Raw genomic sequence first — 27,819 nt, forward strand, 5'->3', positions numbered from 1 at the left:
ATCGTACACTTTGCAGGATACCCCGCTCACGTCCTGTTGTACCACATTGAGTTTTGAAGCATATGCACGAGGCCTCAAGTTTTGTGACCACTAGTCTATGAATCTCAGTGGGGACACAGTTCGGGAATACAACAGAAAAACAGGGACAAGTTGCCCAGAGAAATCACTTTTATCCATAGAAGTGTGGATCAGAGTGGAGCACAAAGCTAATGTATAGGCTGTGCAGAACCATGCAGCCCACCAGGATGATGTATTAGGTTCAGCGGATCCTAGAGAGGTAGTGTCACCAAATATCCAGGATTGTCTGTGCTGAATGGGTCCCAGCTCCCCTGGTTTACTACTATGTCTGTCATTGTTACTGCCAGTACTGCTAGGCCTTGTCCAGGGACTGCGGCTCTGGCACCATCTTCACATTTGATCTGCCAAAGTTCCAACAACAACTGCTGATCCCCGAACACTGGCATCTGTTATAATAGATTTTTAAGGGATATGGTGTATTAATTAACTAGGATCGTTAGGAATGATTGTTTTATTTTTATATTCTCACTAGTGTTTATTGAACCTTAGCATTTATATGTGCTATGTATGTGCATACATTGCTACTTTTCTTTCATAGTTTTGTTTATCTACAGACTCATTTGATCTGCAGGTGAATAGAACAGAACAGTGATATCTGTAAAACAGAAAATAAGTGATATGGTTATTGTTAGTAAAATATAAATAAAACAAAAAAATATATATTAGTAGTTAAAGTGAAATAAGACTTACCTCTCCTCGCTCCATCGTTGACATGGGATCAAGTCCTTGGTTGTTATAATTTGCCAGGGTGGAGTGACAAATTTCCTGCACATACACAGACAATTTCACTCATTCTCAGCATCCAACTATGTCCAGATAGTACACTGCGTTGTGAATGCAAAAGCTCAGTATACCTTCAAACAAAAGACTATGCACAGGCGGGTAAGTGTGTTTTATTGCAGAAGGGACATAGCCTGTTCTGTTCCGTCCTGGCAGATCCATGAACAATCGTAATACAAATGAAGACGAGAGAGCACAGCAGGGATTCCGCTCCGTCATTCTCCCCACAACCCTCTCCATAGGACAGAACAGAGTTGTATGTACAGCACTCATTTATACATTTAGTCTTTTGTCATAGAAAGTGATCATGAAAGATCCTTTCCAAAGACAATTACTGAACGTGTGCGCACAGTCTAAGCTTCCATCATTTAAAGGAAAAAATCAAGTAAACAAAAAGGAAAGGCCAAAGAAAGCAAGGATAATGAGGAAAGAGCTAGGTGATTGGGAATATTCTCCAGCTTAGAAATATGAAGCGCTCCACATAACTTGCTGCACTGCTACACGGTTAAAAACGAAGTGAAAGCAGAGTAAGCAGTTTCAGTATAAAAGAAATGTCTATACAACTGTGCAACAGGGAAGATTTCAGCGTTAAAGTGAAATGAATTATGAATTAACTCATTCAAAAGAATGCTAATTGCCTCTAAAACTGATCTTTGAATTTCGGTCACACATGCAGATAAACGTGTGACAATTAGCTGAACACTAGAGCTGCATATTCTTTCTAGGTCAGTGATTCAAAAGGCAAAAGATCAGAACACCAACCAGACAAGAATGATTTTTAAAACATAGACACCTTACATTCTCTCTCAGTGAAAGGTCCACTGTTTGCTAAGAGTTTCAGTTCTGTTCCTATTCTGATAACAACTAAAAACTTCAGTCCTAGTGACGATAATTTTCACTGAAGATTACTACTGAAAGGAGGTTATTCATCATAATTGTTCAGATTTATGACAACTGTACTTTAAAATGATTCTGGGTTTTTGTCCTAACGCTCCGTGGCCCGACACATTTCACCATACAGCTTCCTCAGGGGATTTTTTGGATCTGTATATTACCAATTAGGAGGAAGATTGTTATTTCTTTACTACAAATGTTTTGAAGATACTATAGATATTTTTCAAAGGATAATGAATCTTAAGCTGAATGAAATAGGCACAAGCACTGCATCTTTTTCTCACATTTCAACATTTATGGAAGCAAAGTGGTCAAATTATAAAATGTTTTGTTTCACAAATAGTCTTTCATATCTGTAAGATTACTCCAAGAAAATAAAATTATGTAGCCTAGGACAATTTAATAATACCACACTTAGGGCTCTATTTATAAAACAGGGAATTATACATTCCCTCGTGGGAATGTTCGAGATCCATGTGTTTCAAAGTAATTAATTCCCACCAGTGAATGTTTCAGGGAATGTTACATTCCCTGTTTTATAAATAGAGTCCCTAAAGTGATACCAAGCAAGGAATACAACTTTTTAGGAATTTGTAAGCAGAACTCCAGGCAAAAAAATGATTAGTCTGAATATACATTTTAAAGTAGTGCTGCATACCTAAAATTGTTTCTATATTAACCTCCTGGAATCCTCTGCAAAGCAGATTGGGAAATTATATACTGGAAAGTAACTAGCTTCAATGCTCTAAGAAGACCTCTTTGATGATTGCAGATGCTGCAATTTCTAACTTCCACCTGAAAAAATGAACTGGATTGAGAGGGGGTGGTGGGTTTATTTATTTTTTTATATTTATATTATACTGGCGTTTGTGTTTTATGGATCAAGCTTTGATATGAATCTTCAATATATAAGTAATGACCGGTACTTTTATGGAAAAGTCTACCCTAATGCCTCCTTTAAGTCAAACTACTGCAGAGTAGGGCCAGATGGTTCCTGGTCTGCAGCTCAGCATATCATGTGGGACCAGAATTCAACACTCCCAGAGGTTCTGGATGCATAATATTTTGTAGGCAGTGATATCTCTTAAGAACAGATACAAACAGCAGCTCCGGCTGTAAGACCGGTCAGTTCTAAATCATGGGATCACCATTTTAAATAAGGGTATTGAATTTATTGAATTTATGAACTTTCTAACTTTGTAAGCCATGTTGTTAAATGTAATTGTTTGTCTAATATTAAAAAGAAAAATCTACATGACAGCCAGCTAATAGGCATGTTCAAAAACAATATTTCCCCCAGCACAAGTTTACTTTAAAAATTTGTGGCAAAAGCTTCAGACAGTTATGGCTGGAGGGGAGTTCTGTTTATACCTGGTACAGAAAGCTCTGAAGTGAGGCATGCGTGTTTTAATCATAAAAAATGTATGAACAGAACCACAAATGGTATGGACAGCGAAACAATTCACGAGTTTGTATATCTCAACTTTGTATTTATGGATTTGCCAGGAGATCTACTTTAGGAGAAAGCATTTTATATAAACATGTGACAAATCATTTCACAACTCTTACCGAATAATAATACTTTATTCTTTATCCTAGAGGTACATCAGTGTGTTACTGAGAAAGAAAAAGAAGAAAAAACAATTACCAGTAAAAGTGGATTATGGTAGTACAAGCAATAGACAATATTTAATGTAATTTACAAGCTCAAAGGTAATTCAAGAAAATACAACTCCCAACTGAATGACATGAATTTTCTTGAAGTCATGTTTTTTTTTTCTTTTAGAAAATGCTGCTTTCACTTTTTCTAATTGTTTATATCGCAGTGGTGCTGATCTTTTGCAACATCACTATTGATCTTCAAGACAAGAAGGGATTTAATCTCTCCAATGAGGACTCAAGCAGTAATAAAAAAAAATGTTGGTCCCTGGTGTACTGTTTTGTACGTGAGCCCTGCGTGTGCACCACGGTCCCTTTTTTGTTGCTTTTTATTATACTTGATTGACTGCCATTGTTATCCGTTTGAACTTGGTGCACACTGGAATCTTCAGCTGCCTTGTAAGCAGATGTCTGGGCTTTTGGTGCATAGCTGTATCTTTAAAAAAGAAGGGGGCTGCCTCCAGGTAAAGCTGCTCTGTTTGTGCATTGCATTATATGTCCCATAGCTGGGGATCTCAGATATCTTATCAGCGGTGCCTTGATACGTCATTAAGGCTACGTACATGTCTGATGATTCTCATCCAATATTCGGCTCAGAGCTGATAACGGACGAAAATCTGGCGTGGGTACAGCGCTCTTCATCAGTCATTCCAAATGTCACTACTGATCCATGGACAATGGACGAAGAACGATCGTAATGCAAGGGAATAGGGAGAGGGCGCAGCGTGGTGCTGCTGCGTCCTTCTCTCCCATGTCGTGGTATGTACAGAACTCGTTCATGCATCGTGCAGGGGTTTGTCGTTGGAAAGGATCATGAAAGATCCTTTCTAGCAACAATTATTGCACGTGTGTACTTAGCCTTAGCATTTCTATCAGTTTTTTTTTTTTATGGAGAGATCCTTATTATGAATAATTATATATATATTATTTGTGCCAGTCGCAGTGTTAGCATAGTATTCTCTTTTTACAATACATAGGTAGATATTTCTGCCTGTTGGGTAGCATAATACTCACTTCCCGTTCCTGTGACACCAGGACAGAAAATAGTGGAAGTGTTTGCACCAGGACAGGAATAAATACATTTGTTATAGTTATATTGATGACCGTAACCTTTTCCTGTTATAGGAGGGGGAGGGGGTTGTCTGTGTCACACCAGAGAGATCTCCATCACATCTTCCCCTAACAGGAAGTGAAAAGAAATCTCCCCAGCTGCAATAATTACAACCTAACCAGACCCCAGCTCCATTCAATTTACATCCAATTGTAATATAAGTTGGACCTTTAGCACCCTAAGTTTATGTTTCCAGGACAAGGGTTGTTTTTTCATACAACACCAACAAATCGGAGGAGATTGTGTCAGGGCCCTAACCTCACTCACATATGGAGTGCCCAGAGACAAAGGTCTTCATTTACCTCTCCTATAACAATTCTCACACCGCAAGGAGCTTCTCCCCTCTATAAATGACAAAGTTACAGAAATCACAAACTGTACAGACGAGCGAAATTCTCCGCAAACTTCCTCCAACTTCCGCCGCTGCGGCGCGGCCTGATGACGTGACGGGGCGGGGCTCCGCTGCCTTGGTGGCATGCTATGCGGAGAGGGCGGTGATGCGTCATATGTGCGACCGGCGCGATGGCTTCTAGCAGGAAGAATGTGTTGTCCTCTCTGGCGGTCTATGCTGGGGACTCGGAGCCTGAGCTAGAGAGTGATGTGGAAGAAGAAGGTAAGATAAGGCCGGGGAGGTGGCACTGAGTGGGGCTGGCTGTCTTTGTGACTGCTGAGCATGGACATGGCCCTGGTTCCCAGGGTTCGCAGAGTCCATGGGTTGGCGCAGCTTTATTATGACGTTGGTGTCAGGGTTTGTGTCCCAGGAATGTCCTGGTGATCGGCATTGCTCAGCTCCTAGGTATAGCTTATTATTGTGCTGGGTACCGGACTCACTGTAGTGCCCGGTGTCCCTGGTACCCATTGTATGCCGGTTCCAGGATCATAGTACTAAGGATACCAATGCTTCGTGTCCTAGGAATGTCCTGGTCATCAGCATTGCTCTGCTTCTTGGTATAGCCGGTGTACCAGAGTCACTACAGTTCCTGGTAATGCCCCTGGTGCCCAGTGATTCCCATATCTATGGTACAAGCCATCTTCAGCTTGGGTACCTTGGTGCTCAGTGTCCCTGGTGCCCAGTGATTGCCATATCTATGGTACAAGTCCTTTTCAGCTTGGGTACTAGAGTGGTCAGTGTCCCAGTTGCCCGGTAATTGCCAATCTCCATGGTACAAGGCATCTTTAGCTTGGGTACCAGGGTGGTCAGTGTCCCTGGTACCCGGTCATAGCCCTATCTATGGTACAAGCCCTCTTCAGCTTGGGTACCAGGGTGGTCAGTGTCCCTGGTACCCGGTCATAGCCCTATCTATGGTACAAGCCCTCTTCAGCTTGGGTACCAGGGTGGTCAGTGTCCCTGGTACCCGGTCATAGCCCTATCTATGGTACAAGCCCTCTTCAGCTTGGGTACCAGGGTGGTCAGTGTCCCTGGTACCCGGTCATAGCCCTATCTATGGTACAAGCCCTCTTCAGCTTGGGTACCAGGGTGGTCAGTGTCCCAGATACTCGACAATAGCCATATCTATGGTACAAGCCATTTTCAGTTTAGATTGGCTATCAGGATGACCATTTCCGGCTTTGTCTCCCATGTTTTCATTGTTGTCCATATAAGTGGTATAAATCATCTGTAAGTTGCACTTTCTGTGCAGTTCTGAACTTGCGCCATGTCCTGTGTTACTTGGTGGTGCAATGTTTTGCTCCACTAATCATACTGTCTAAAATAAATCGCACCCAGTGTCCCCCTTAGAGCTGTAGTTTAATATAATATAGCAAAATTATGAAAACTAAGTTAGCCTGCCAGAGAGTGGCCAGCATTTAGCCTTTTGTCAATGTTTTTGATGTTGACCAGATCTATAGTTAGGGCAAACAGTGAGAGTCAGAGACAAATTATCTATGGTGTTGTTCATCTTCAAGTTGCACTCAAATATCTGAATGGCCTTGGCCTTGTGTTCCCATCAATGTTTTTCATGTTTGTTATATCTGTAGTTATGTTGTCCCTAGCCATATCTATGGTATAGGCCATTTTCAATTCAGATTGGGTACCAGAGTTACCAGTTTCAGCTTTGTGTCCCTGGTTTTCAATATGTTGCCATTATTAGCCTTTGTCCCTAGAAATGTATTTTTTATGTTGATTTTTGTCCTGTAAATGGCATAAATCTTTAGCTTTGATTGGGCAGCAGGGTGACCGGTGTCAGCCTTTTGTCCCTGGTTTTCATGGGTGGCCATATCTGTAGAACATTAAATTGCATTTGTTGGAGGAAACATTCTTAGGTTATAGATTATCTTCAGGTGACATTTCTTCTATGTTAGATGACATTGAATATTGGGACTTGTATAGAAAGTCTGCATTACTGGTTACTGAAGGGACATTGCACATTTCTTTGCAATAAATCATACTGATAAGAGATGATACAAACTGGTTGAAGTGGAGAATCATTTAAATTTCATTATTTCCATTTTAGATGAGCAAGGAGGTCTGGTGTCCCGTTCATACGGGCAGGATGATATATCCAGAATAGAAGAAGATGCATCTGACAAGGAAGATGATGAAGCTAGCCAACATTCTGTAAGTAAATTTGGGAAGGAGGCAATCTGACCACTAATGAGCTTCAGTTAATGCTGAACTCCAGGAAAGCAGCTAAATGTGTTTGTATTTTTGGCCATCTTTTTCTGAGATATAAGCAGCTCTGCTGTAAGGCCTTGCCTAACAGGAAACCTGCTGCAGTAACACTTGCAAGTCTAATTCTTGCTTCCAGAATGTGATTGGACAGTGACAGAAAAAGTAGCGGACTGATAAGTTCTTCCCTCTCCGCCTTTCAGCATGTTCTTTGTCTACACAGGCACTGATTAGCTGATTTTTTTTCCTCCTGTGAGAGCGGTAAGCCGTTTAATTGTTTAGTAAGAGTTACAGAATAGCATTTTTTTTATCTGCCTGGAGTTCAGGCTTATCTTTTTAGAAAGGCAGAGCTTTAAAAGGATATATATCAATGTGTTCATATTTATTTTATTGTCTTTTTATGTTTGCAGTACATTGGTTAATAAATGTTATATTTAATTCAATAAACCCTTACTTAGTTTTTTTTTTAATAAAAAGGTAGACGTAGACCTAAAGTAACAGGCCCAGCACAAATAATGCTGGAGTTCTGTTCTCAACAAATTCAGTAATATCTCAATTTCTAATAGGGAAGATGAAGATGTGCTCATTCTAGAACATACTGCATCACCTCCCCCTTCCATTATCTGTGGCTGTTCATGGGGTGATAATGTAAGCCAGATTTAGGAACAGTTTACATACATAATAAAGTATCGGTAGAAAACAAGGTTTTTGAAAAAAATTCAGAGATCGGCAGTAGTAGCCTCCTTGTGTCATGCCTACCGGTACTACTTTCCTTAAATGTGCTGGTGCTGTGACGTAAAGCCTAGGTAGCTTTTAGCATTTGGTATCTGTGTATGAGAGGCATTGATGTTCTCTCACATCATTCGAGACTGCAGACAGTCCTATTGCTTTAAACAGACACACCATGGCTGTATGACTGACAGTGCAACAACGCAACCTATGGCTACACCAGTATAAGATGGCATTTGGCAATACATTTGTGCTCTGTAGAGTATATAGCACTGACCTTACCTCTCCCAGTGTAAATGCTGTTGGAGAAAGCTAATAAACTAATACAGATTCATGGAACTTACTATATGTTTGTGTAAAATTATGGTAAATGTTTTTAATGTACACCTTTATAATAGTTACACTATTGTATTGTGTTTTTAAACTTCAGCATTGAACTTGTACCTGTACTCCCTGGAAACAGGCTAAGGAGTGAGAGAAGAGAGCAGATTTAGATTGGCATTCATGCTAGTTGGAGCCTTATAGTCAGGTGTTAACCTCCTGGGGCGTTTCACTGATGTCTGGATTTCTGTACCAAAAGCTGTTTTTCATGAAATTTTTTTTTTTTAAATTGTAGACCTCTAACTTACAGAAATATGTCCGAACAAGGGTTTACTAGATACCCTGAATATAATAAAGTTTGAAACACACAATAATGTAAAAAAAAATTACTTTAATAATAAAATTAAATAAAAAACACAAAAATCAGCTTAAACAAGAATGCATAAATAAATAAAAAATACTGAAAATGCAATAATTTGGTATACTGTATAGTAATATATTTTTCTAAAACACCTCCCTAGTGTGGTAAATTTTAAAACAAGTCCAAAGTATAATTTGTATTATTTTGTATTGGATTGGATACAGGACTTTGTATTGAATCCAATACAAAATATTTGAATTTCCTGCTACAACCCCCGTCGACGGGCGTATGCACAGACATCATCAGGAATTGTCGAGGGATGCGTACACGAACGTCGGGTGTTCTAATTCTTTCCGTACTTCCATGCGAAAAGGAAAAAAAAACATTTTTTTTTTTTTGCATGGAAATTTATTTTAGATTGTAGGCATAACTCACATAACTCAGTGGCTTATATAAAATATATATATATATATATATATTTCTTTGTATTGGACTCAGTACAGCTTTTATGTATTGAGTTCAATGCAAAGTGATTTGAATTTCTCACCCCCGTCCCGCCCGCACCCACGCTTGCTGCGCCGTCACAGGGAAACCCCGGGGATCGTCACTGCACACGCCGGGTGAAGGCTGAAGAGAGAAGACGTCTCCGGAGGAGCTGCGGGGACAAGGTGTTTTTTTTTCAGTTGTAATCCTATTGTCATACAGTGTTGTATGACAATCGGATTTCACTGTAACGCGTGTTTCTATTTTTAGCTACCCCGAGCCTGGTTCGGGGTAAACGATTGTAGCACGTTTTCTTTCCCCAAACCAGGCTTGGGGTAACCGCCCAGGTGGTTAATCGCCTTTTCTTGTTTATTATTTATGGATTTTAAAGTAGCTTTTCAATGGGGTTTATGTTTTTTTGTGTGCAGCTGCAGGAGATATTTTTAATATTTTTATTTATATAAACAGGGGTTGAAGTGGATGACAGAGGTAGTGCTTGTGGTTCAATAGTTAATACTTGCTTGTCAGTTATAAATGCAACTTGTTTTGATATTCTAAGCTCTGTACTACAATGTATAACTTTTCATGTTGTGGCTTAGAGTTCTGGGTAACTGTGCAATATTTTAAAATACAGCACAACCAATGCAAGGTCCTAACGTGCCAGAAAGGTAGTGCATGTCTGTTTTTGTGGTTGTTTTATGTACATAGCACAGTGCCAAAAGCTGAATGCCAGGTAAACTTATTATCCTGTAATATACAGAACCCAAAGCCTACTCTGGATTTTACAGACTATATTGAACCTTGTCTAATAAACACAACTTAAATTTCAATATTCGGAACATATTTAACCCAGAGTTGTAAGGTGATTGTTAACATTTTATCTAAATATACATGGAAGCTGTTATACTTCCTGAAACATTCCTAAAAGACAGTCTTGTAATGCAAGCATTCTTTACACTCAACACATGAGATGTGAAAAAAGGAGAGCTGCTGGCTGTGTAGGTTTTCTTTGTCCCCTGCATTACCACGTATCCTGAAGTGATGTAGGGATCAGGAGAAAAGCAAATGAACACAGCAGGGGACTCAGAACAATTTCTGAAGGGCCATCAGTCTGTGATTTCTCCATCAGCTTGATGATCAGTACATAACAATTAAATGGTCTTCATCTTACGTCATTGGGGGGGGGGGGTATGAAAGCTGGGTGATTCAGCCCTTTTCAGTCCTTTTCATTGGGATTATGTAAGGCTGAACTGTTCTACCTTGTGACATAGGCCCACTTCCTAGATTGTAAGCTCTTCAGGACAGGGTTCTCTCCTCTTCCTGTGTCACTGTCTGTATCTGTCTGTCATTGTCACCCCTAATGTACAGCACTGGGTAATATGTTGGCACTATATAAATCCAGTTTAATAATAATAGATAATTAGGATGGTTTGTCTGTAGAATGTGCTGCTGAAGCATTTGCAGTCCTTACACCCCTCCTGTGCAATTTTAAACTCTTAAGGACCTTATATTGTAAATTAGTTTTCATGTATGTGAGAGCCAACAAGACGTCTGATATATATGTGTCTGGTAAAAGCTCCCATGAAAAGGAGAAATGATTTTCTAGATTCTTCAATAAAAAGTTGAACTGATGCAATATAGCAATGCCTGGCCCAATAGCAATTCCAGAACAAGTGTGTTGTGCTTACTTTCTTAGTTTTGGAGTTTTAGAGTGAAGGTTTAACAAACTCCTCTTGTGTAAATGTGCTTCATATAGAACTTTATCTATCCATCCGTTTTTTTTTCTAGTATTTAATATGTCAACTTCTGTTACTTGGTGTGATTTACATCAACTGCTTGCTGTCATTCCAAATACTCGCTCTAAAATGTGGTTTGTGACCGCCTGTTTCCTAAACCTTGTGAATTTCTGTTTTATAGGGGGAGGACGATTCAGAGAATGAAACTCAGGAGACTGGTGAAATAAAGGTATTTTTGGGAGAGGGTTGCATACTTTACCTGCATAGCTAAAAACTGCGTGCCCCCTGCCTTGCTAACACTCTTTTATATCTTGTTCAGAGCACAACGCTCCTGTAACTAAAATATATTGTTAAGTATGGATGTACTAACTATGCCATTTCACTGGGGTTTGCTACAGTCAGTTTCACCTTGTCTCTTTGCTGTTTGGTAACGATTCGCTTTTTCTCTTTTGAGGCAATGTGTGTCTGAATAATTCTGATGTTATATGTTCCTATAAAACAAGAGACTATAGATTAGCTAGAAGTCAAGGTGTCAAAAAAGAAAATGTTGTTAGTGTGTGTGTGTGTGTGTGTGTGTGTGTGTGTGTGTGTGTGGCATACATATTATAAAGTTTTCTAGTCTCCACTTTAACTTTGATTTATTAACACATTCAGAACATATACATTGGTCTTTCCCCTGCATTCTTCCTCTGTCTTCTCAACAAACCGTGTCAATGACCTCGCCAAGGGTAAAAAGCGACAGAAAAAGGCTGGGATTTGTTAAATCTGCATAAAAGGTTAAACCATTGGTGCAATTATCGACAGGCTCAAATACAATTTATATCAATAGGTCAATCCCATTGGCTTCATGGGAGATATGACCATAGGGAATCCTCTATATAGCCTGATAGAGGAAGTAAGGAAATGTAACGTCTAGTTACCCAAAGCGTTTCGGTTATTGGCTTCTTCAAGGGGTTTTGCAGGTTTACACTAGAGTATGGTAGTTGCAAACAATTTTTCACAGAAATTGTTCCTCATAGGGAAAGTCAATCAGTAATCCCATCGCCTTAAGGCTGGGTACACACGTGCAATATTTTTCGTTCGATAATCATCTCAGGGTGCTCATCTTTCATCGTTCGAACGATCCTAATGGAAATGAAAGGGGAGAGAGCCCAGCTGGGTGCCGTTCTGTCGTTCTCCCCTCTCCATAGAGCAGAACAGTGCTGTATGTACTGCCCTCATTCATGCATCATGCAGTTGTTAGTCATTGGAAAGGATTGTGAAAGATCCTTTCCAACGACAATTATTGCACGTGTGTAGATAGCCTAAGCTGTCCAAGGAAAAAAGAATAGCCATCCAGATAGGTGTATGCTGTAGTGACAAGCCAGAGGACAACCTCCCCAAGGGCATCGGAGCCCAGACAATGGGATGTCAGATATTTTCCTAGTGCCTCTATGATGTATTTAGTACAAAGCATCCAATCCAAGTTCACTCAAAGAGAGTGTGTTCATTAAATGTTCAACGACTAGTCAGGGGTGTATGTGCATTAACATCCGTGATCAGACTAGAGAAATAGCATTTTCTCCCCTTTCCCCAGTTCAGTGCTCAACCCCCGGAGCTGGGTGGGAAGAAATTGTAGGCGGGTGTAAGCCCCTTAATTGTGACCCAACTCATTGTTAACCAACCTGAAAAGTGACGGGCAGTGCACCCAGCTAAAAGGGCCTGGGGAGAACATTGCAGTTTTTAACCTGGGGTAGATGACCTGTCTGCAGTGCATGCCATTTGCTTTAAAAGCAAGTTCATCAACACCTTAGTGACAATGTGTGTGTGTATGTGTGTGTATGTGTGTGTATGTGTGTGTGTGTGTGTGTGTGTGTTAATCCCTCAGTGACCTTTTCCCAGCATAAAAGCATTAATCCCATTGCTCCCAGTCACCAACTCAGATCCAGTAATCCCTCAGCATGAATGGGACCAGTGCCCTTTATTTAACTCTTGTTCTGTATCTAGAATGGCTCAGGGTGATAGAAATGTTTCTTACTTTAAAAAAATCCCCATGTATCATAATTCCAACTGCCTGCCATTTCCACTAGGTGGTGGCAAAGTTACATGAATAGGTTTTTAGTGCTTTGCTAATTATGTATATAGATCACATTGAGTCATTGATGTAAAAATGTAGAATATTTCTGCGTCGTTGTAATTAAACCTGCCCATTAAAGAACAGACACAACATTTTAAAATGCATAATCCTTTTTTGGTGGTTGGAATAACAGTTTATTGCTGAGAAACATAAGTCAGCCTATGCATTTAATATCCAGTCTAGTCTTTTTGGTGAAAACTTCCTTCTAGAGTTGCAACTTCAGCTGAGTCGTTTTGTTGTATAGCTCATTTACTGCTTGTAAAGAATCTGTAAATGCATACATGTCCTTGGCCTGACCACATATTCACTTCAATTCAAAGCACTGAGCTTAATATAAACCTGATTGATCTTGGAGTACTAGAATCCAGTTATTTTAGAGGTCTTTTTTTTCATCAGTGATCTGTTTATTCAGTGAAGATGTGGCAATAGCCAATGTTGCATGTGTATTATCAATAGTGTCAAATAGTCATTTGCAATAAGTCAGTTAATAGTTTAGAAACAATGGCTATACAAAGGATGTTCCATTCTCAGCTAAGCAGCCTATTCTGTTTTATAAATAGATGTGAAAGTGCTACAAGCATAGGGAACCCTGAGGAGTTGTTATATACCAGTATAACAATAGCTGTCATTATAGTAGTGATCACCTACTCTATTTACATCTCTTTCATTTTTTGGGTGGGATCAATATGTAGTCTTTGCACTCCTGCAGCCTGGAAGATAGACATTAATCTTCTTTCCAAATACAATGTTTTTAACATTTTGATAAGGAGGAATCGGGACACAAAAAAACAAGTTACATTTTAGTAGTTAATCTTAAAAACACAACCCAGATTTAAGAAACCCTCAAACATCTTCATGTTCAGGCATGTGTGGCTGCCTATGTGTTGATGCATTTTTATGAGCTGCTGATTTGTAATGTGTTGCTGTCAGCTATTTTTTGTTATTACTGTTGGTATAGCTACAATACATATTTGGTTATGTATATAGTTTTTTTACCCGTTTTACCATTGCTTTAAACTTGTAAGCGGTTATGTGCCCCACCGTCTTTATAGATGTTTAGAAATTATTTTTCTCTCATGCTTTCCATGAGATACACAGAAATCCTGGTTGTATTTTCTTTTTATAATAGAAATGTTATCGCAAGGTTGCCTGGTTGCGTGTGTTCCTCTCCACAAGCCAGGCGACTCCTGAAACTTTCCTGCCAAAGGGAGTGAATAGAACTTGAGTCTCCTCTTATTAATTTGGCTGATCTGGGTGGTAGGTGTCAAAGGCCTTTCCTCCCCTGAGGACCTGTACTGGGAAGTGTTTCCAAGAGAAAATATAATTACTGTAAGATCAGGATGAAAGGTAGAATTTTAATAAAAGCCATTGTTGCAATGTTTTATGATTAGAACCGCTCATAATGGGTTAGTACCATGCCAAGTCCTTTGTACTGTGAAGATGATTTTTGCTTTTTTTTCTTCTTGGGATCATAAAAGCTGTGGAGGTTATAATGAGATTCTTCTTGGTGTAATAAAACAAAATGCAAAAAACTGCAGCTTATCAGACTTGTGGTGGCTACATTGGCTTTATTTTCTTTCCTTTTTTATCTGGTGAATTTGTCTGTAACATTCATTTTCTATATGGTGGAGCAACATTGTTATACTAGGTTGCTCTTTATGTTTGCATTACAAACACAGCCTTATCTCCTCATCTCTATTACATGTGGTGGGGTATTTGTATTTTACAAAGGATAACTTGGAAATAATAAAACATTGTTTGAGTTATCCATTCACTGGGAGCGGCAAGGACACTGCATTTCTGGCAAGATCAACAGGCATTTCTGTACTTCCAGAAAAATGTTGAGAAAACTAAACTAATGAACTACAACATCTATTAACATAAAATAAAGCTAATAAACTGCTAACCATCATTAGATTACAGTTTTGTTCTAGGATCAGATGCATTTAATTGCTTTTATTCTCCATGGGGTAATTTATGAGTTTTTTTTAACATAGAACTAAGCTTTTCAGAATCGTGGCCTTTTGCTGCATTGTGTAGGAATGTACACCCCTCCAGCAATATATCTCCCTCATCAATGGTGCTTCCATTTTCTGTCTGTCTATGGGTTCAGGAATCTTCGGCTGTATTGCCAAACCAGGATTACAAACCTCCCAGGAAGGATTCTGATGTATAGTTGCACTAGGTTTTTTTAAGCTGAAATAAACTCAAGGAATGCTCATCTGTTCCCATTCCCTTGCCTTCAATCTTTAGCCACCTTAAGACACCAATCAACTCGCAGTCAGGGGTTGAGGAGTTCGGTTAGTCCTGGCATCTGCAGGGGAAACCAGGATGTGCCGGGTATTATGGCAACCATCACTAAGCTTCATGGGCAATAAAGCCCTGCCTGGTGCCAAATGTTTCAAAAAGAACGTTCGTACCACACCAATGACATTGCACGCAAAGAGCATTATAGCCTAAGCTATTGAACTCTATAGGCAGGTTTTTTAAGTAGATAGTTATACAAAGTAGTTGTACAAAATATTTCATGTTTACCTGGCAGATTTTATTAGCAATAGCAGTTGGAAAAAATGTGTGTACAAAAACCAGTATGTGATGGCAAAGGAGGCTGATAAGTTTGCTTTTTTTTTTTGTACTGTAACAGCGGAGGATTAAAGTACGTTCAAGTTCACACCTAACTGTAAAGTTCTTTTCTGAGAACCCAGCCCTTCCGTTCTGCCCGCCTCCAAAATTACTCACCCCAGCAATCATTAACCTGAGGGCTCTGATTACAGCGCTGATTAAATGAGTTGTCTCAGACTACTTGCCACACCTAGCTCTGTGCCTTGTGCAGCACCTGTTGCATTGAGAAGGACTTGTTGCATGGTTATACAATATTGTGACATGGTTAGAGAGCCCTCAAGATCCTTGTTCCAGATTATCATAAGTACCCAGTTCAAGGGAGAGAAGTTGGTAGCAGTTGCCTGGTCCATGAGAAAGTTTGCATATTAATTCACAGTAATCCTTGGGTGTTTTGTGTATTTATAATTTTTTAAGTATATCAAATGTAACTGAAATATTCATACAGCGTTGCTAGAAAACAATTCCTGACTGTTAGCAGTGAAAGGGTAAATGGGTGAGCCATACCTGGCAAAGTTCGGTTGCCCAGCAGGCGTGTGCATGCCTTTGCATTCCTTCCCCGCAGCGTTGAATACCTGCCATTGCTCATACAGGCGTGTCTCTGCCACTGCATGCAGACAGCGGGCCGGAAACCTGTCTATTCTTTATCCAACAACATGATAATGAGCGCAGCTTATTAATACAATGAAACGATCATTAGAATTTAAAGAAATACTCCAGTATACTTAAAATAAATTTTGAGTTACTGAGTTGATGATGACGTCACTGAATTTAACAATTATTTTACTTGCTATTAGAAGAGCCCCTGATATGCAAACTACCTAGTTTGCAAAATCCATGCAGGGAAAAGTGGATATGGCATGGCTGAGAACAGGCTGTAAACAGAAATGTTGTTGCACATTTTTCTGATGGCTTTGTGTATAGACACCACAAACGTGCTCCAATGGGCCCAGCATCAGATATGTGTTGTATGCTGAAATTTGTATTTATTTTTTTATGTTGTGTGCAACACTTAATGGTATTTTTTTTACCTCTAATATTGCATTACTTTCCCTGTGATAACTTTATTTACCTTTATTTCCAAATGGAGGCAACCATCTTCATTCAGGTGTTGTCCAAGGTCAATATTGAAGTCTTGGACTAAGGCTACGTACATGCAATGGATCACCTTGGGGCCAATATCGGGCGAGAATCTTGCATGTGTAGGGTGCTTGTCCTCAAAACCACTATCCTGGCGGATCCATGGACAAGGAATGATCGTAATGCAAGTGAAGGGGATAGAGTGCGCATAGGGGTGGCATTCCCTTCATTCTATCCCTCTCCTTTGAGCAGAACAGCGCTATATGTACAGCACTTGTTCATGCATTGTGCACTGGTTTGTCATTAGAAATGATTGTGAAAGATCCTTTCCAACGACAATTATTGCATGTGTGTACTTAGCCTAAGATGTTGGCTCAGAGTTATGTAAATCATGTTATGCAGTTTATGGCTGTGTTCACAATTTATAACGCAGATAAGAAATCTCTCCTGCAGACCCAGTTCTTCCACTGAACATATCAAGACAGATATGGGAGTTGCCATTGCTGACTCTGACTCTGTTGCCATTGCTGACTCTGTTCTCTGATTTGTTTCCTGACAGGTTCCTTATAGTTTAACACCCGAGCTGTAGTTATGATAATTTTCATTATACAAAACAATTTCTACATTGCTTGCAGTTGCGACTTGGCATTTTAACTAATCCCCTTCCAAAATTACATTCCCAAATGTGTTTGTGTCTGTGGTTCCTCCCATCCTTTGACATAAATTACCTTTGGCTACCATTACCACCCTGTGCCAACTAGCCTCTGCCTTTGTTTCTGGCTGCCGGCCCCCACAGACAGGATATAGGCAGGAAGCCTGCAGGTTGTAGATCACTATTCCCAGATGGTTTAACTGTGTGAAATATGAACTATCCCAGGCAGTCCGCTTACATAGGAGGGATACAGCTCAGGTCCTGTCTGTGTCTGGCCTGTTTACAATGGAAAGTGGCTATTCCCCAAAACAACCATAATTTATATGTAAGGATTTTTGTGAGAATGCCAAATGAATTTGTTATCGGAGAGACATCAAAACAATTGTAACTTTAGTTACTGTATTGAATGTGCTAAGAGAAGCGTGCGTGGCTGTTCATTGCATGAAGGAAAGGAAATGTGAACGCAAAAAAAAAAAAAATGCTTTGTGATTTAAACGATGTGAGATTACAGACAAGGTCGTGTCTAAATTATTGGTGTGTAATTACCCGATTTATTTATTATATTATTCAATATATTATATCATATATTACAATTGGCATTGGTTTATCTGTCATTATGAAAGAACAGCACCATTCAAGTCTATGGGAAGTTACTGCTGGTACTGCATCCTTGGGGGGGGGTTAGGGTTAAATTAGAATTTTGGGGGGGCTTGGGATTTTTTGTAGGAAAACAAGTTGTAGTTTAAAGGCACAGGATATTCAGATGATGAATAAAGGGAACAAAATTTCAGCTCCATCCTTTGTTTTTTCATTTAAACTTAGCTGTAATATACCAATCCCTTTTATTTTCCTTTTACCAGATAAGTGACTAAGATGAACTGGTAGTTGGGGGGGGGGGGGACACTTTTGCTTCCTTTATTATAATACAAAGAGTTTTTTTTAACCAGGGTTCTCCATATCGATCACCATTTACCCCTAAGAGTCGATGGGACTATCCAAGGGTTTGATAAATGGCTGGGAATCAAATGATGTTGAGGGTTTGGGGGTCAATGTACAACCGTGAAACTTTGGACACCTACAGACTGCACTGCAAACAAACAGAAAGGGAAGAGGTGATGTGAAAATAGGTTTATTTTCCCTTTTAAATCTGCCTTCCTGGCACAAATACCAAGATCCATTGGGTTGTTATGTTGGAACACTGGGAAATGCCAGAACACATTCCATGCTACATCTTGTTCAAGAAACACGTGGACATCCTTCCTTGTCCAGTCTGTGGCTCTGTAATCGTCCTCCCTATGGCAAAGTAGCCAGGCAACACTAAATACCATTGTGTGCCCTGAATAGCCACAGCATCATATAAGAATCAGCCATCCTTAACTCTCTCTTCCTATTTTACTGCTACATTGTCAGACTAGGGACAATCGTCTCGTAGTGCTTACTACTCATAATCCCTCGTTAAAGATGCTGTCTTGGTCCCAACTTTAGAGAAGAACAGTTTTTTGTTTTGTTCCATGTGCATATACAAAGAAAAAATAATTGAAGGTTTTGGATTATGCACCATGGTATAGCTGTTTAGTGTATACCTTTATGAGTGTCCAATGTCATGATATAGAGACCAAAGTATAGTACCTAGAATTTCTTTTTCAGAATGTAGAAATCCTGCATGCTATTGCAGAGACCAAAAGGAGCAGATAAACAAAAACTCATATGAAATAGACATGTTGTTTTGGTTGCTAAAGTAGAAATCATTTTGTAGCTACTAAGAAGTTTTGGTTGCCCGGTGTTCCCATTGGTATATCTGTCTAGGTAAAGATGTATTTACCTGTTGAACCACTTTTTGGTTTTGAATCTATTCCTTAACAAATAAATTGCTAAACGTTTCTAAAATTACTTTGTTTCCTGTGTGGTTTTCCAACCGTCATAATGATGTCTCTTAAAATGCATTGTCTGCTGCAGTGTTTCTATTTTTATAGTTTTAATTTTTTCTTCCTCTTGTCTTATCCTGGATACTTTGACCAAATACTCCAGATCCTTTCTAATGTATCCTTTATCCAGATCCTTTAAAATCTATGAAATTGAAGTATGAAAACCATATAGTGTTATTAACCACATTTTTGTTTCTTTTTAGGAACCATTAGAGATTGAAAAGAGAGACCCCCAGGAATTAGTAGGTATGTCATATTTTTTTATGACATTTTTGTGGCTTTATTGTGCAGAAAAAAGTTTTGAAATGTCTGCAGGGGTTTCCCATAATACAGATCAGTCACTATTGCTTTCTCTCCCTATTCAGGGTCACTGGTCCTGTTTCTGCCCCCCTTAGTTTTCTACAGACTGCCTATCTGATGGGTCCCTCCCAATGCTTTACTCTTTGCACAGGGTATTTTACAAAGTAATATCTGTGTTAGAAAAAGCAACGACACACATAAGTGAGTGAGAGTAACATCTGTGTTCTCCCCAGACCCTTTTACCTGGGCGCACGACCCAGCACTTTTCAGTGACCACCCGGCTGGCTGTTTTGGGTGGTTACTGAAAAGTTGGGTCACATTATAGGGAACATCACCCGCCTACAGCTTCTTTGAAAAATATACTGGGGAGAATACATCCTTGCTGAACAATCAGTGTGAGCTAACCTATAGTCTTGTACAGAGAAAGTGGAGTGGTAAATTACAATCAATGTGATGCTAAGCAAGGCAAAGGCTTTATGTATAATAAAATAATGGCTGCCCATATGTGCATATTTTTGGAAACTATACACTGAAACAAGGTTTTATTAACACACACATAGAAAATTACTTTTAACACTTGTATAGCTAAGAAAACACAAGACTAGAAAATTGTTTTAAATAGTAATAGGTGGATAAGTGTAATATCTGGCAAGTAGATATGTACATTTCAGCACGATGGAAAATGAGGTACTAGATCCTTTAAATGGCATGTCCTGTCCAGTCATTTTAAACAGTACTATGATAGAATGACACACAAGTTATCCTCAGCGGATATGACGGTACCTAGGTGTGTGTGTAGGAGCTGACACACCCTGCAGCCTGAAAAGCTTCAAGCCGTAGGGCACATTAACTTACTATGTGTAACTGAACGGTTTACCAGGGTAATCCGTCCTGTTCCTACAGGAGAAAGGAGTGTTTGTTTGCGGTTTATAGACATTGCTAGAACTCCAAAGCTCGAAGGAAGTTAGGTTAGAACAATTGATAACAGGTGATCTCCAATACTTGCCATTGTTCTGAACCAAATGTCTTCACAAAACTTCACAAAGTTTTCTGAAATGTAATCTATAATCTGTAGATAAAACCAATCTATTCTAATTTCAAGCATTTTAACTGACATTTTGCAGGACAGCTTGGCTCACATGCCAATGTTAAGGAAAAAAATCCACATGCAAAATATGCCCAATACTGTCACTAAATAACAGCCACATACAGAACCCTTTATACAGTACTAAATTGTAATAAAGCCACCCCTGAGAACCCTTGACGTGCGACATGCACTTTGTTAGCTCTTGGTATGCTGTAAGCTTTGCTTCAGTTCACTGCTCAGTCCCAGTCAATTCTGACGTTTTTCTTGGACTTGATGCCTGGTTTTATGGGATATGCATGAGCTTTTGTTCTGGTCTCAGTGTGTTCGCCAACCAAGCCTTGCTGTATGCCCCATGCCCTTTTGGATGCCCATGAATCAATGACTTTTTCCTATCTGCAGATATTTTTTTGCCCTATGGTAAGACACTGCTCTATTGTTTAGAGATGGAAAAGCTTCTTCCTAAAGTATGTCTGCCTGAAAAAAAATGAATTTTACAGCACTAGTCAGATTAATATTTAGACCCTCTTTGAAGGGGAACAAGATTGGCAGCAAAGGGTTAAATTGCATTTCACTTTGACAGGGACTGACTCTTTAATCAAGTTTATTTAATGAGTTGAAAACTTGGATGTAGTGTCCCCACAAGAAGCAAAACCCAGAATTCACCTTTCATCATCGCAGTTGAACTAGTTAATAGATTTGGTGCCCTGGATTACGCATTTTGCCCTCAATTTTTGTCATATGAAATGCGGATCAGATAGATTGATTTATTCTGGTACCAAAGGAAAACCGTTTAAAACGTGTAAAATGGGGACATCTAATTTGTAGCATTCAGTGGTTTTACAGGCCACACAGAGGATTATTGTTCCCATGCATTGAAAAAGGGGGTGGCGGGTGCAAAAGCCATCAGAGGAGCCAGAGGCAGTAAGAATAAGCAATGGCGTGTCTGCTCCCTCTCACCCCTCCACATCAAAACAGTAGAATTAATCCTGCGTTTTGGCAGCACTGAAATGTCATGTTTGTTGTCCCGCATCTGTTAACTCCCTGATAACCTAATCTCAGTATGAGAATGCCCATGCTGTAGTATTAATATGCAATGTTGTTTCCCCTTCCTCATATTTGTTCTCTTTTACTTTTTCTTTAGCCTCCTTCTCAGAGAGGGTCAGAAACATGTCTCCAGATGACATCAAAATCCCCCCTGAGCCTCCGGGCCGATGCTCCAATCACCTGCAGGTAACTATCAAGACACACCTGCCAACCTGCAAATCATTGTTTAGTACAAAGATGCCTAACACAGAGTACACCTCCATGCCTTATGAAGATATACACATTGGGCCTGACTTGTTAAAGCTCTCCAAGCCTGTAGAGGATACACTTTCATCAGTGAAGCTGGGTGATTATTATTATTATTATTATTATTATTATTATTATTAAACAGGATTTATAGAGTGCCAACATATTACTTAGCGCTGCACATTAAATTGGGGTTCCAGCAAACCTAGAATGGATCTGGTCTAGGATTCAATACATTTGCTAGCAAATGGCTTTGACGAAATCCATTGCAGGTTTGCTGGATAACCCAGCTTCACTGATGAAAGGGTATCCTCTCAAGCCTTGGGGAGCTTTAATAAATCAGGCCTTTTGACTCTCTATCTATTCTGTGTTGTGGATACCACACTTTAAGGGAGGAAGGTCTGTATTGGCCACGTGTGTCTATGAGGAATGCAGTATGTAGGTGTGAGAGGCCACCGAGGACAGAGACAGCCCATCTGTCTTAGCCCTGAGAGAGTTGTGCATGCTGAAGCCTGCCCTAAATATCACACATCCAAATTATATTCTGTAGCTGGATTCTGGCTCAGATCTGTATACTTGATCTCTCATTCTCTATTCATTATATACCTCATTTCATTAAACTGTGCATGCATCCAAGATTTGTGAACATTTGTGTATAATACATACGATTAAGGTGAAGGCTTGCATTGGTGCAATATAGATTTGTCCATAATATTGAAAGGTAGATATATTATCAAACTCATAAATAACCCTTTCATACAAAATCCACATTTTCAGGCAGGTCCCAACATTGCAAATGAAGATGATATTTTCTAATGTTTATCCTTCCAAGGTGTGTTGTTATTTTTAACATCCCACACAGAGCAAACAATGTTGCAGTTGTGCTACAGTCCTCTTGAACAGTGGTTTTCAATATACAAACAACTTTTTAAAGCATTTATATATTGAAAGTGATTTTAAAATAAAAGGGCTGCTTAGGAGCAGAAACCTCGTGATGCCCAAATGTTACCCGTTAAATTTCAAAAAAGTGTTCAATCATAATACCAATCAAATATATCTGCATATATTTAATGCATTTCAACCTTGCTTACGTTTGAAGGACCAAGTTTTGGAAGTTTTGAATCTTTGTTATTGTTTGTGTATGAGTTACATATTTTAGTTATCTTTAATAAGTTAACTTATTTCTTCTTAGGAGAAAATCCACAAACTATACGAAAGAAAGCTGAAAGAGGGGACCGATATGAATCAGATTATTCAGAAGAAGAAAGAGTTCCGAAACCCAAGGTAAGATTGAGAAACCGGGGACCCTAATGCTGACTTTGCTAAATCCAGACCACAGCTATCATTTTCTTTAGCTACAACCTAGAAAGCTTCATTTCACAGACAAAAAAGTGAACTTGTCAGTACAGCATTACTCTTTGATTCTTACTCTAACCCTGGTTCCTGTGTAGACTAAGGTTGTTTAGACCTGGATAGAAATCAACACCTTGTAATGTCAACTCCTGTTATTTACCACAGCAGTTAAATGCATAGGAATCTATGGACTATTGGAGGTTTTGGTTTTAGTTCCTTATTTGACAGCGGTGGGGATTAGCACAACTGAGGGGGAGGGATTTGGTGGCTGAACTTTTTGTATGGTTTTGGCGTAGGTTCCAGTGGGCTTCACAAGGGCACAAAAATAAATTTAAAGATAAAAGCAGTAATTGTAGTCACCATTAAATATACATTTTTGCATTATTGTTATCGGAAATTTGTTAGACATATGAATTCGGAGTTTCTCATTTTGTGAGACCTGAAACCATTCAAAAAACCATTAGCAAGAATGTTACAAACCTAAATTCTCAGGTGGGCAGCAACAGAAAGGAGAATTATTTCACCGCAATTCCTGTGTTAATTATCAAAGGTCAAAGAGCAGCCAGGGGTTTTTTCTAATTTCAAAAGTTCAAGTTTTTGAATAGTGGTATGACTCTTTTGAGGACTTTTATCTTTTATTTTTTTTATTTTTAATAAGCAACTAACAAAATGGACATAGACAGGAATTATGTAAACCGATTTAGAATTTAATATTATATAGCACAATAAAAATGCACATTTCCAGGAGGGTATATAAAACAAGAATATAAAAATAATAAACCACAGTTACATGTCACATTGTTTAGTGCAAAACGCTTAGTCAGCGGACACCTTCCATTGATGTGCAGTACCCACAATGCGGGCTTTGTTGGTTCCCAATTTTCAACAATCAAAAACAGTTTAGAACAAAGAAAGAAGGAGAAAGAAAGGAAAACAGAAAAGGAAAATAAAAGCGAGAAAACAATAAAAAAAAGAAGTGAAGGGAGTTGGGGGGGGGTAGATAGAGGTATGACACGGAGGTCCCCGGAGTCTTAAGCAGGTGGGCGAAGCAACTGTATATAGTCAGCAGAGCTCTTGAATTCATCCCAGTAAAACCATGTGCGTGATGTCTGATCCCCTTAATCTTTTATTTAACACATTTCTTTTTTTTTTTTTTTTTTTTTTTTTTTTTTTTTTTTTTTTTTTTTTTTTTTTTTTTTTTTGTTTTTTTGTTGTTTTTTTTTTTTTTGCAGTATTTATGAAAAACTCATTCAGTTCTGTTCTATTGATGAACTTGGAACAAATTATCCTAAGGTACGTGTAATTTGCCTACACCATCATCATTGCAGAAAGCAGTTTTAGCAGATATTTTAGAGAAACAAAAACGTAGCTTATTTTAAACTACTGGGAAGAATTTAGCTGGCAACTAATATGCTTGGTGCCCTATATTAATTAACACATTTGTGATATGTGCTTGTTGTAGAAAATACTAGCTATTCTTACTGAGCACAGCAGAATACACTACCCATATTCTTTGTCACTACTGAAACCTTTTTATGAATGAGCCACCCAATGATCTGTAGTCAGTTGTTTATTGGTTATATGCTTTCATATTTGTAGTTTTTATACTCTGATATTAGTTTTATTTTTAACAGGATATGTTTGATCCCCATGGATGGTCAGAAGATTCTTACTATGAAGCTCTTGGTATGTCTCTTCTTTCTTGGTTATGATGATAGATAATTTAAAGTTGAAGAATAAAATTGTGTGTGTGTGTGTCTAATATATGTAGTCATGTATGGTGTCCTGACCAAATGCACTAATTAGCCATGCAGCTGATTGCAAAAGTGTGAAACTGGGAGAGAGGCAGGGGGGCCTATTGGAAATTGCAAAGACACCAGCACTTCAACGCCACATTAATTTATTTTGTTCCTGGCTGTTGCAGTGTACCCAAAATGTTTTGAAAATCCATTAGAAAACAATCTAACTTCGGGACTCTTTTAACCGAGAGTGGCCATCGCTATCTACTATGCACCGCTGTGCTGTGCACACTGCAGCCAAGTTCATTCATAACAATCCGGCTGTAGGGTCCAGTGAAGCCCCTGAAGTAGTAGCAGAGAAAGCTTACATGATTGGAGGAGAGCCAGTAATGTGACTTTGGCAGGTCACATTTTTAGACTTTACCCACTGCCAACTTTAATATCCCTAAGCTGCTGCAAAGCACAGTTAAATATCTACAGCTGGATAGGACTTAATTATCAGGGGCCCTATATCTCCCTTCCAAAATACACTAAATTCCTCATAACTGAAATAAAGCTGTCTTTCTTTTTATTAACAGTAATGTGCATCAAAATGCACACTGCCTAAACATAGATGGCAAAGAGTTATAATAATTTCTTGTTTTTCTTTCTTCCATAGCAAAAGCCCAGAAGGTTGAAATGGACAAGCTTGAGAAAGCCAAAAAGGAGCGAACAAAGGCAAGTTAAGAATTGCTGTATGCAAAAAAAGAAAATGTTATGGAGAATGACTCCAGCCAAATGTTTCTAGTTGAGTAGGGAAGAGTAGCAAAAATGTGGAGGTGTTGGTTTGTGAAGGGACTGGAATATTAGCAGTGATATCTAGCTGCCCTATGTATATGTGTTTCCAGCCTGACTGTCTCCTGAAGTTTGTCCCCAGTCTCCAATTCCTACATCATATTACCAGTCTTTGATAATCTCCTCTACAGTATCTTCAGTCTCAGAGCATCCGTTGAAACGTGTCCACAGTCTGACACATCTCCATTTTGCATGTCTGGAGTCTGACCATTTTTTTGTAGCATAACATTCACTGAAAAGTATGTGCAGCCCTGTTGTGATGTCAAAGGCTACACATAATTCCCCCTATATCAAGTACATTAACACTACCTGTTGTCTTGGCGTTCATAATATGGACCAAGGTCTTCTTTACTAGCTGTAGATACAGTTGAAGTATTTAGTTGAAGTGTCAATGCTGCTTGCTATGCCTGTCCAATCTCTGCTATTTGTAGTACTACATTTTTATTCTAGAATCTCTTCCTAACACTGGATATTTACCATTCCAAATGAGCCTGCTTCTTATGGTGAACTTAAAAATTAATTTTGAGTGATAACACTACTTGCTTTCTTTTTTAAATGTTTTATTTTTATCATTTTTGTTATTTCTTCATTTAAATACTTTGTATGACCAAGTGCCCTGTTTTGTGCATGTGCAGAATATCAGGCGATTCTGTAGGTGCTCTGTGTAGAATCCTGTGGCTTCCTGGTGTATGTGACTTGGATATCTCAGGAGGTTTTGGGATTACCCATCATTCTCTCTTGCCACAGCACAAACCCAGAAGGGGGTAGAATATGTATTACTTTTATATAAGTATTTTAAAAATATACACAAAAATAAAGAATTTATATGGAAGCATTTGAGAGCTTTTTCTATTTCAGATTTGTAGACCTGGTAATTAATTTTTGGATTATTTTTTTCAGATTGAGTTTGTAACTGGTACAAAGAAGGGTACAACTACCAGCACTGCAACAGGGACAACCAGTTCCACGACTACTGCCACAGCAGGTAAATAGCCAGAAATGTTTGTGACCCTTGAGGAAAGAGAGAAACGCAGATTTATTGTCATTAATGGCAAAAACCCTTACTAGGAAATGTACATGTACATTTAGAATTTTTTTTACCCCGTTTAGTAACATAATTTTTAAATAACAAATGCACTTTTTTTTTTTTTTTTTTTTTTTTTTAACAGATGCACAGAAAAGGAAAAGTAAATGGGACTCTGCTATACCCATGACTACTATTGCCCAGCCAACAATCCTCACCACCACTGCTACGCTGCCTTCTGTTGTCACAGTAACCACCAGTGCAAGTGGATCAAGAACTACAGTTATTTCAGCTGTGGGGACTATTGTGAAAAAAGCCAAGCAGTGATTTATGAGAGCACTTACAAAGTGAACTTGAAAAAAAATTTGGTCTCAGAACCCCTCAGTATTGCACACAATGAGGATTTTACAACTTGGGATCACTGCACCATCCTGTAGAGAGATTTATAGCATCATGTTACTTGGACAATGGCAAAACTTTGGACTTGAACAACAACAAGAAAAAGTCATGTTCTCTGGAGAAGATGGTGTGGAATGGCAAAATACTTATCAACTTTTGTTTTTCCAATGTAAACAGGCCTTTTATTGTTTTTTGTTTTTTTAGTTTAAAATTAAATTTTCTATTTAAAAATGTGTTTGAAGTCTTGCTATATTATTTAGATTTTTTTCAGATCTGCATTGTGATTTTTGTATACATCCATAGGCTGCAGACAGTTTTTCTTAACAAGCACTTAACATATTTAAAAATAAACTGTAGAAGCTGCACCCTTTCAACTTCAACTTTAAGGTCTTCAGGGAACCCCTGGTATATATACTATATCCACAGCTCACAGTATATTAGTGCGGTGGTCAGTGGGTAGAATGCCACCCTCACCTGAGAGGTCCAAATTGCCCATTGCTGAAGGTACCCTAGAGCGGTGGTCACCAACCTTTTCAGTCCCACGGACCACTAAAATCACCGGCTCCTGACCACGCATGCGCAGGGAGCCGGATGTCACTTAAAGGGGGAGAAACCTCCCCCAGAGTGATGTCATTACGACA

General features: G+C 38.9%; 2 protein-coding genes across 2 annotated transcripts in view; one reads left to right on the forward strand and one right to left on the reverse strand.

The window, feature by feature from the left end:
* RECQL5 (RecQ like helicase 5) overlaps nucleotides 1-4,962 on the reverse strand; it is a 53,228-nt gene extending 48,266 nt beyond the window's left edge. Inside the window, exons 1-2 of the mRNA XM_072403898.1 lie at nucleotides 4,825-4,962; nucleotides 3,322-3,369 (exon numbers count right to left, since the gene is read on the reverse strand). The gene's annotated coding sequence lies outside the window, so the exon portion shown is untranslated. The remainder of the gene's footprint in view (nucleotides 1-3,321; nucleotides 3,370-4,824) is intronic.
* Nucleotides 4,963-4,977: 15 nt separating this feature from the next.
* Nucleotides 4,978-27,411, forward strand: SAP30BP (SAP30 binding protein). The gene is made up of 11 exons (XM_072403902.1): nucleotides 4,978-5,135; nucleotides 6,976-7,079; nucleotides 10,942-10,989; nucleotides 19,356-19,398; nucleotides 21,681-21,769; nucleotides 23,022-23,113; nucleotides 24,415-24,475; nucleotides 24,817-24,868; nucleotides 25,580-25,638; nucleotides 26,656-26,740; nucleotides 26,925-27,411. Exons 1-11 carry the CDS (start codon nucleotides 5,045-5,047, stop codon nucleotides 27,104-27,106), a joined length of 906 nt encoding a protein of 301 aa, XP_072260003.1. The 5' UTR covers nucleotides 4,978-5,044; the 3' UTR covers nucleotides 27,107-27,411.
* Nucleotides 27,412-27,819: the final 408 nt, after the last annotated feature.

The sequence above is a fragment of the Pyxicephalus adspersus genome, chromosome 3, assembly GCF_032062135.1.
Source record: "Pyxicephalus adspersus chromosome 3, UCB_Pads_2.0, whole genome shotgun sequence".
Lineage (NCBI taxonomy): Eukaryota > Metazoa > Chordata > Amphibia > Anura > Pyxicephalidae > Pyxicephalus > Pyxicephalus adspersus.